The 9843-nt window shown below is 42.2% G+C and overlaps 1 protein-coding gene across 2 annotated transcripts in view; it reads right to left on the bottom strand.

Annotated features, from left to right (window-relative positions):
• Positions 1-263: 263 nt before the first annotated feature.
• The window catches only part of TLR4 (toll like receptor 4), a 12024-nt gene continuing 2444 nt past the window's right edge, over positions 264-9843 (bottom strand). Inside the window, exons 2-3 of one of the 2 annotated variants that reach the window (XM_075560404.1) lie at positions 7925-8091; positions 264-3754 (exon numbers count right to left, since the gene is read on the bottom strand). In XM_075560404.1, the coding sequence (XP_075416519.1) occupies positions 1489-3754; positions 7925-8091 (2433 nt within the window). In that variant the 3' untranslated portion in view covers positions 264-1488. Of the gene's footprint in view, positions 3755-7894; positions 8092-9843 lie in introns of those variants that run through there. The other variant, XM_075560405.1, reaches the window with a different exon arrangement.

The following is a 9843-nucleotide window of genomic DNA, read 5'->3' as shown; positions in this document are numbered from 1 at the left end:
AGGGGAATGATAGTTATGCTTAAAAGGGATTGAAGTTTCCATCAAACAACACTTATCTGAGAAGAAGCCATTTGTGCAACACAGGTCATGTGATCACCCAAGTACATTAGCCCATGTGATTCTGAGACAATAACGTGTCCTGTCCTAAAGTCACCCTGCCCTTCCTCTTGTCGCTAATCAGAACTGCCCATCATAAGATCAGGAGGTTGGACTTATTTCCCTACTAAACAAGTGCCTCTTTCAACAAACATTTCACTGCCGTGTCCCTGAAGGTAATTCTTTATTATGTATGACATCGGATGATATAAGGTCAGTGTATTTGATGCATATGCTTAAAAAGTAATGGTTAAATATGGATATTTCCAGCATGTTCCCAACATGCTTCTTTATGTCACAGGAGGATGGACTACTTTGTAAAATGAGAACTTGACGTACAAAGGCAAAATATACATCATAGATTTTTAATGCACAAATCCAACATGCTAAGAAATGACCAGCATATTAGTGAGTGTGGACAATTCCTCAGGAATTAGTTATGTGAGTTCTACCTTTGGAAGAAAACTGTCTTAAAGAAAAAGGAAGGTCTTGAATCACTTGCCTTCAAAAGAATCAAGTAGAATTTAAATTACATTTAATACAAAAGGAAAAATGAAAAAAACACCCAGTTCCATTGAAACTATTAAAAAAATCTATTTTGATTTAAACATATCGTGAGCCTAAGTGATGTAAGTGGTTTCTAAGTAGCTGTAAAAGGCAACCGTTCAAAGCCGTCAGCTGCTCCAAGGGAGAAAGCCCTTGGGAGACTGCTTCCATGAAGATTACAGTCGAGAAACCCCAATAGAGTAGCTCCACTCTGTAGCTTATGGGGTGGGTCACCATGAGTCCGGGCAGACTCAAGGCACATTAACAACAAAATAGAAGACACGAGGTGATCGCTATTCAGAAAACGCAGGACACAAACAGGGTTCCTTTGTGATCTCCCTCTGAGTTCTAATCTGATTTGGTGGGAAGAGTTGAATTGACTCCCTGTAATGGATCAGTTGATGATCTTAAAACAAAATATAACAAAAGCACTAATCTTCAAGATACTGTATTTTACCATGGCATTTATTCCCTCTCTGAGATTGATTAGCAGCCCTGTGTGTCTTACATCACCTCTGAATTGTCTGGCTTTGGAACAGTGCATAGTGCATCGCAACATCTGCTGTGTGTTTGTTCACAGAATAAGGAGCCCTGGTAGCCTAGTAATTCAAGCACTCAGATGCCAGCTATCAGACCAGTGGTTTGAAATCACCAACGAGTCCATGGGAAAAAGATCTACCTGTTTCTGGACAGATTCACAGCGTCAGAATCCCATAAGGCAAGTGTACTCTGTGCAATGGGGTCATTTTGAGTTGGAATTGATTGGAATTGGGTTTGGTTTCAGGGTTGCGAAGTGAACAATTGCTGGGCCCAGGAAAGCTGGGCAGGAAAGAGTCCCCCAAGTTTCTACATGCCAGATGTAGCTTCCAGCGGGGTGTTCTCTGCCTCTGGCGTTCCTTCTGGATTCTGTGGTTTACCAGCTAGCAGGGCTTTTCTGAGTCGCCTCCAGAAGATGTGCTGCCCCAAGGCATTGTCTTCCCACTCCAGGTAGGTGTTTCTGTTGAGCAGTCGGTACAGCTCCACCTGCTGCCGGAGCAGGGACTTCTCCACCTTCTGCAGGATGATGAAGATGATGCCAGAGCAAGTGCTGAGAAACTGCCAGGTCTGGGCAATCTCGTACTCAAAGATACACCAGCGGCTCTGGATGAAGTTCTTTGACACCACGACAATCACCTTCCGGCTTTTGTGAAAGCCTTCCTGGATGATGTTGGCAGAGATGGCCACCCCAGGAATAAAGTCTCTGTAGTGCAGGCAGAGCCGAAAGGGAGGAACTCCCTCTTCCAGGTTCTTTACCAGCTCATTCCTTACCCAGTCCTCATCGTGACTAGAGTATATCACAAAGGCATCATAGGTACACTCGCCTCTGCCATACCTTTTACAGCCAGCCAGAAGCATGAGGTGGAAATAGAACTTGTAGACCAGAACTACTACCAGAGATACCATGAGCACCATGAGAACAGACACGCTGATGATGGTCTTGCTCACCTGACAGGTGGTGTTTCTAAAACTCAGCACAGGCAGGCCCTTCATATCCACAGGTGTTGCACAAAGCATTCGTTCAACACCTACCAAGAGCTGCCTATGGTCCTTGATCCACTGCAGGGAAGTCTGGTGCTCACAAGCACAGGCAAAGTCATTCTGGGTAACATTTAAGAGTGTTAGTTTACTTGGAAGATGGTATCGTTCTTGTATCTGGAGGGTCACTATACGATTGAAACTAACGTCCACAACCTGAAGGGAGCTGAGATTTTCATAGGGAGATAGATCAAAAGACAAAAGCTTGTTATAGCTCATGTTTAGTACCTGAAGTTTCCTCAGTGAGTTCAGAGCTGTCGGGACTATCTTTTCCAACTGGCAATTAGAGAGGTCCAAGAAGGTCAAGTTACCCAGGTCTGTCAAAATATTTGGAAGGGAATTGCCCTGAAATGAGTTGCCAGCCATTTTCAAGACTTCCAGGTTGAACAGGCCACGAAAGATGCCTTTGAAAATAACATGGGTATTGGTATTAGAAAGATCAAGGTAACGGAGTTTTGTGAGAGATAGGAATATGGAAAAGGCATTGGCCTGTTTCAAGGTGGAGTCCTGGAAATCCAGATGCTCTAGTTGTTCCAGGCCCACGAAGTTTGAACTCATGCTAATGATGTCATTGAAGCTCAGATCCAAATGCTTCAGCCTTTCTGTCCCAAAGTCACGACTGGAACAGCAACTCCTGAAACTCAAGCCATTCCGACTAAGATCTAGAAACTCAAGGCTTGGTAGCTCGAGCTCTCCAAATGTGTTAGTAACTTTATTGGCAGTGAAAACAAACCTTTCCAGAGATGAGAGGGTTAGTGTGGGAAACTGCTCAAATTTACAGTCAATCAATTCTAAGGATTTCCATCTGAATTCCTTAGGAATCCTTTCTAAATGGTCCACATAGAGATTTACCAGAGAAACTGCAGAAACATTTTCCAGGCAATGGAATACACCAATATCATCCAGTGAGAATTCATCCCATAATGCTATCCGGAAATTCTCAATGGTCAGATTGCAAAGTCCCTCCAAGGCAGATTTGTCAAACTCATTCAATTGTCTTTCATTTTTAAATTCTCCAAGGACCAACTCATAGACCTCTAAACCAGCCAGACTTTGCATACAAGCTTTCATTACGTCCATACTATCAAAATTACTCCTCAAAACCAGTTTTTGGAGCCTAATATCCTTGAAGGCACCTGGTTCGATAAAGTCTATCTTGTTCAGGGACAGGTCTAGAGATAGATTGTGAAAGGGAATTTGATAGAGAACCTGCAAATCTTTATGATAAATATTATGGATCTGGTTATTGGAAAGGTCCATGTATTCCAGGTTGGACAGGTTAGAAAAATATTCAGGTAATTTGAAGGAATGGATAAAATTATGAGCTACATTAAGCTCCTTCAAGGTTTTAAGATGCCCAATAGGTAAGTCCTCTAGAGAATTTAGGTTTATCTCCACAGCCACTAACTTCTGTAAACTTGATAGTCCAGAGAAGGTTCTCAGGTCTAAATGCTGGACAGGGTTTCCCGTCAAAATCAAGGTAGAGAGGTGGTTCAGTCCCTGGTATGTGTCATCTTCAATTATCTGGATTCCACACCTACATGTAAAAGAGACACAGATTAGGTATACTTCTGCACAATACAAGCCCAAATTAGAATAACCAAGCCAGTTTATTTCTTCATAGAATGTGTCTGGCCATATGATTGTATCCAGGCAAAACTCTCAAACAGAACATAGGAAATCACGCACAGATAAGAACTTCTCACTGACCCAGCACTGTCATATTGGCTTCATCGGGGCACTCTTCTTATGATACCTGGTACATATTCTCAGCAGAGACAGCAAAACCACCAGAAGAAAATCATTGAAAGAATAATGGCTGGGGTGCATGGCAATGGCGTGGTTGGTAGTGTATGTGATATCCTTAGATGAAATTTAGTCATCTTCAATAACTGTGATTATATGTCTGATCCATACACATGAGAGAAAGAGCCGGCCCCAGGGATAAGTGACTGGTGAAGGTCAATTTCAAAGACATGAAAATTTACAAGTGTCAGGGATAACATTAATGTTTATGAATGTTATTGAATAGAGCTGGACATTTGAAAGGTGCCACGATCATAAATAAATGTTTGTAATATCTGATGTGAGTGAATTTTCTGGGGGCAGTAGTAAGGGTGCTATGAAAGTTTATATTAAGAAAACTGATCTAGACAAGGGAGTGTAGGTCAAACCAGGTTTCTCTGAGAACACTTAAGGTGAAATATGAAAGATGACAAAGAGACCTCGTCTTGGTGCACCAAGCCTTGAAGGCAACATACTGGCATGGAGCAAAAAACAAACAGAGTTCTGCAGGGGCGGCCCAGTCCAGCTATGTTGACCTCCTCCACAGAAGAATGCACTACAGAGGACAGCACTGAATCTAAAGTCCGGGGAGAGTGGTGGGTCTACCAGACCACACAGCAGCAAGCTAAGAGGGAGAGAGAGAGAGAGAGAGAGAGGGGACCACATACTGACCCAAACCGCAAGGAGACATCCGTGCTCAGAGCAGCCAATGGACAGAAAGGGCTGTAGGGCTGGCCCCACCATGAGACACCACACAACATGAAGGGCATGCAACAGAGCACCAAGGGGAACAAAACAACCAAGTCCCTGAGAAATCCCCAAAACAGACTTCTGGCTCAGGGGGCAGGGCTTGGCACCTCATCAGACAAAACATTCATAAGGGTAAGCAGACAGACATGTAACTATCTATAGGCTTTTCCTCCTCTCTTTCTCTCTCTCTCTCTCTCTCTCTCTCTCTCTCTCTCTCTCTCTCTCTCTCTCTCTCTCTCTCTCTCTCTCTTTTCTCTCTCTCTCTTTCTCTCTCTCCCTCACTCCCTCTCTCGCTTTCTTATGACTATATACAAGATGGACAGGATAAACAATCCCAAGGAGAAAACAACACAATGGGACCGATGGTTCCAGAGGGATATGGGAGAGGAGCAGGTGAGGGAAAGTGAGGAGGTAGCAAAGAAACTCAGGGGCAAAGGAACAACAAGGGATCTAAAATTGATGGCAAGGAGGTTACAGAATGTCTGGTGGGGGTTGATCAATACAAGGTAGCTGGGAGAAAGTATTGAGAGCTGAATATCGGTCGAACATGATAGTGAGACAGGAGGAAAGTAAAAAGTAATAAAGGAAAGAACTAGGAGGCAAAATACATTTATAGAACTATAAATATAGGTATGTATATATGGAAATATATTAATATATAACAATAGGGATTGTGGTGGTTACATAATCTTTTGTCTTTTTGAGACTTAAGAGTGAAGGGGTGGAGCTCAGCCTGTCAACCAGGTTGCAGCTTGATGGTCTCATTTGGAGGAGCTAAGGAGATAAATAGTTTACTGGAGGCAGGGCACACTCACTCACTCACTCTCTGTGAGACATTCCTGTTGAGAAGACAACATGGAGCTATGCTAGAACTCTGGAACTGAAGGAGCCACGTGGAGATCCCTGCCAGCGCTGAGATGCTTCCAGTGCCACTGAATCCATAAGACTTTCCACCCACTTGCCTGAGATCTTCCTGCATTCAACATCATTGCATTTGTTGTGTCAGTCTGAAGAGGAATTTATAGACTGATATCATACATATGGGCTAATATTAGACTTATGGACTTCATATGGTATGGGCTGGGATGTTTTCTCAATACACAATTGCTCTTGTATACAAATCTCTTTCTTATGCACATATGACTATCTGTGAATTACTTTCTCTAGTCAACCTAGACTAACACAGGGTTATAGGTGTATGTTAATTATTAAGGTACCAGTTGGACTTTGGGCCTAACCCATGGTCTCCCTTTATAGGAGGTTATTAGAACAAGAATACTTTGTATGAAGAAAGCTGATGGTGCTCCACTATTTAAGACATAGTATCTTGGGTCTTAAAGGTTTTAAGTTAAACAAGTGAGCATCTAGCAGAAAAGTAACAAAGCCCACATGGAAGAAGCACACCAGCCTGCGTGTTCACGAGGTTCCCACAGGATCATGTACCAGACATCAGAAAATCCAAAACAATCATATTGATGTGAACAAGGGGGATCGGAGTAGAGACCAAAACCCCATCTGTAGACAATGGAACATCCCATCACAGGGGGCCAAAAGGATGGGATGAGTCAGCCAAGGTGCAGTATAACGTTGACGAAACACACAACATGCCTCTAGTTCTTTAATGCTCCCCCCCCTGCCCACTATCATTAACCCAGGTCTACCTTATAAATCTGGCTAGACCATGTATATTGGTATAGATAAGAGCTTTCACCACATGGAATCCAGAATAGATAACCCCCCCAGGAACAGCAATAGGAGTAGTAATACCATGAGTGTACGGGGAAGGTGGGAGAAGGGGGAGCCAATAGCAAGGATCAATATAAAATACACACACACACACACCAAGGGAGCTGAACAACCAAAATGTGGGTGAAGGGAGACAGCGGACAGTGTAAGAGATGAAAATAATAATAATTTTTAATTTATCAAGGGTTCAAAGTGGTGGGGGGGGACAGAGGGGAAAAAGAGGATCTGTTACCAAGGGCTCATGTAGAAAGAAAATATTTTGAAAAATGATGCTGGCAAGATATGTACCAATGTGCTTGATGTATGGATTGTTATAAGAGCTGTGAGCCCCCAATAAAATGATTTATTAAGGGGGACAGCGGGTTCAAAAGAAAGAGGTGATGTGAGCAACAGATGCAAAGGCCCAAAGTGAGTGGCAGTCATAGAACATGGTGCGCCATAGCTAGAATTATGACCCCCCATCTCCCCATCTCCCCAGGAAAGATAGAACATGGAGCACTATAGCTAGAATTGTGACCCCCCATCTCCCCAGGGAAGATAGAACATGGAGCGCCATAGCCAGAATTGTGACCCCCCCCATCTCCCCCAGGAAAGATAGGCTGAAGTCCCAACCCTTTGCACAAGTGAATTCAAAGTTATTTTAAAATAGGACTTTGAAGATGTTATCTGTTAACATGAGGTGGGACTAATGTCTTCTGAGTGCTGGTCTCATAAGGGTGAGAAGAGACAGGGGAAGGATGACCATGTGAAACTCTATTTACAAACTCTTTCCTGGGGCTGCTAGAAGCTGCAGAGACAAGAAAGTATCCCCCACGGGAGACTGTAGAAGGCACGTGGACTGACAGCCATGTTGATTTAAATTTGTATTCTCCAAAAGTATGTGAAAACAAAATCATTTTTATAAATTATTTGGTATGTGTCATTTTTTTCTCAGCACCCCTGGAAAATGAACAGATGGGGCATACAATTTTAGCATCATATGAAGTGTTACAATTTAGGGGCATTGCATATATATATATATATGCCTTCAAGCGAATTTGACTTCCTTATAGAAGGATGGTATGTTTCAAGTGAATATGCCTTCATTGATAGAGGGGGTGGCATATTACACATCAATGTACTCTTGTTCCACAGTAAAATGTACAATATATAACTAGTGGTCAATAAATATATTCGTAGGGAAAAACACGTTTAAGCCAATTTTCTATCCTGACTTAAAAATCTTGAGTTATAATGGTCCATAGAGACCATCTTACCAACTGCCCATTTTACTGATGGAGGAATTGAGACCTGGAGAAAGAGGGTAACCTGCCCAAAATTATGTAACAAGAAATACATCTGTGGAATAAATGAAGGTGAAACTCTAGAATGGGTGAAAGGACAGTGAACAGCTCACCTTATCAGTATGTAAAAGACCATTCATTACCTGGATAAGTCCAGCACACGCAATTCTGGGAACCTGGAGAAGTTATGGCTCCCTAAGTGCCTCAAGGAGTTAAAACTCAGGTCCAGGTTCTCGGTTGATATGGGAAGGTTTTCAGGTATTTTGTAGAGATTCACCTCCATGCATTGGTAAGTAATGTTAGGAACCACCTAAAAAGATCACAATTAGCTGCAGTATCGTGCTGCATAAGTACTTCATCAGACCAATGCCCTCCTCCTGAGATAGTATCGGCGGTGCCTCTCGTACAAGCACAGGAACTGATCAACCTTTTTGTTTGTTTTCCTCACCACCCCCATTTATTTATTCAGTTATGTATCCACTCACTTCATGGCCACTCATATTAAGTGTCCCACTCTGAATTAGGGGGGAAGGCAACCCCTGTGTACACAGTATTATAATCTCTGCAGAAACTATAAACTATGGTAATAGTTTGACAAGAGAAATGGAGGTGAAAGATGAAGAGCTGAGTCTCTGAAGTCTGAAAGCTCTAGATTTCATCTTACTTCTTCCGCAACATTTGGAGCAAGAGTTTTGGCGTTGCTTGGGCTTTTGTTTTCTTTCTAATTTACGGAAGTAAACCTCGGAATTCAGCGAGCTCACAGCCCAAAGGAATAGGGAGGACAGGAAGACAATTAACACTATCAACAGGTACCATGAAAAAAAGCGTTGGAGACTATGTTCCAGAGGACTCTGGCTCTCAGTATAGACATCTTAGAAAGTTTCCTAGAGGGAGGTGATTTTAAAGCGGGTCATGAATGAAGATGAAGTTCTGGATATATGGAAAGAGGAAGAAGGCTGTTTCACAAGCAGGCAACCGTGTGAACAAGAAGTGGCACTCACTTACTAACTAGAAAAGTAGCTGGGAATTGCTGACAAGTGGCATGAGCAAGCAGGCGTGGAGCTGGAATCAGCTCAGAGGCCACCTCATATGTAACTGAGCTGTCGCTATGTTGGAGGCACTAATAACATTGTGATAAATAGAGCAGCAATGGTCATGTCCTCTTACATATTCCAATCCGAGGAACAGACAATGAACCTGCCGTCTAAGTGAAGCATCAACTAAGTTCACATGGAAGAAGCACACCAGCTGGTGGGATCCAAGGATTGCAAATCATGTGACCCAACTCTGCAGGAGAATCTGGTAACAGAGTTTAACTTGTGAACGCCTGGTTTGCAGAAGGCTCTTGACTACAGTGGAAGCCAGAATTGATTTCCAGGGTCCACATATGTAAGCCTCTAGAGAATCCTTTCTGACCATAATCCAAGGGTGTGAATTGCCTTGTTATCAGAGAGCATTATAAAGACAGTTGTAGTGGCTTTAGTTATTACAATGTGATATCTTACTTTACCTCCATTTGGGCCCATTTAAAAATGTTTCCGTTAAAAAAAAGTGAAGGGTAAATACATGTGGATTAAATATCCAGTGAATCCCTCTGAGCATAACCATGTATGTGGGGAGCTTTGCTGTTATGCAGAGTGCATTAGAAAATGTAGAGAGGTTAAAGTTTAACACCTTATCATTTGGTCTCGCTTTTGACCCATTTTAAAGTTGCTTTAGTTTTTAATAGTTTCTCTTTTCTTTTCAATTGAGGTTTTTCTGTTTTCTTTTGTTATTTGTGTTAGCTTTTTGTTTCTCTGTTTGGTTTTGTTTCTTATATTTTTCTGTATATGAAATCCAAGATGGGGAAATCTGTAGAGACAGTAACTGGATTAATGGTTTCTTGAGGGTATGGGAGGGGAATTGGGGGCAATAGGGACCTAATACTGATGAGTACAAGAAAGAAGATAATGTTCTAAAATTTACTGTAGGATTGAATGTACAACTCTTCTAGACATGAATGAACTATTGAATTGTATGACATGTGAATTATATCCGAATAAAACTTTTTATATAAAATAGA

The sequence above is a fragment of the Tenrec ecaudatus genome, chromosome 10, assembly GCF_050624435.1.
Source record: "Tenrec ecaudatus isolate mTenEca1 chromosome 10, mTenEca1.hap1, whole genome shotgun sequence".
In the NCBI taxonomy this organism is placed as follows: domain Eukaryota; kingdom Metazoa; phylum Chordata; class Mammalia; order Afrosoricida; family Tenrecidae; genus Tenrec; species Tenrec ecaudatus.
This window is presented reverse-complemented; position numbering and strand designations above follow the sequence as displayed.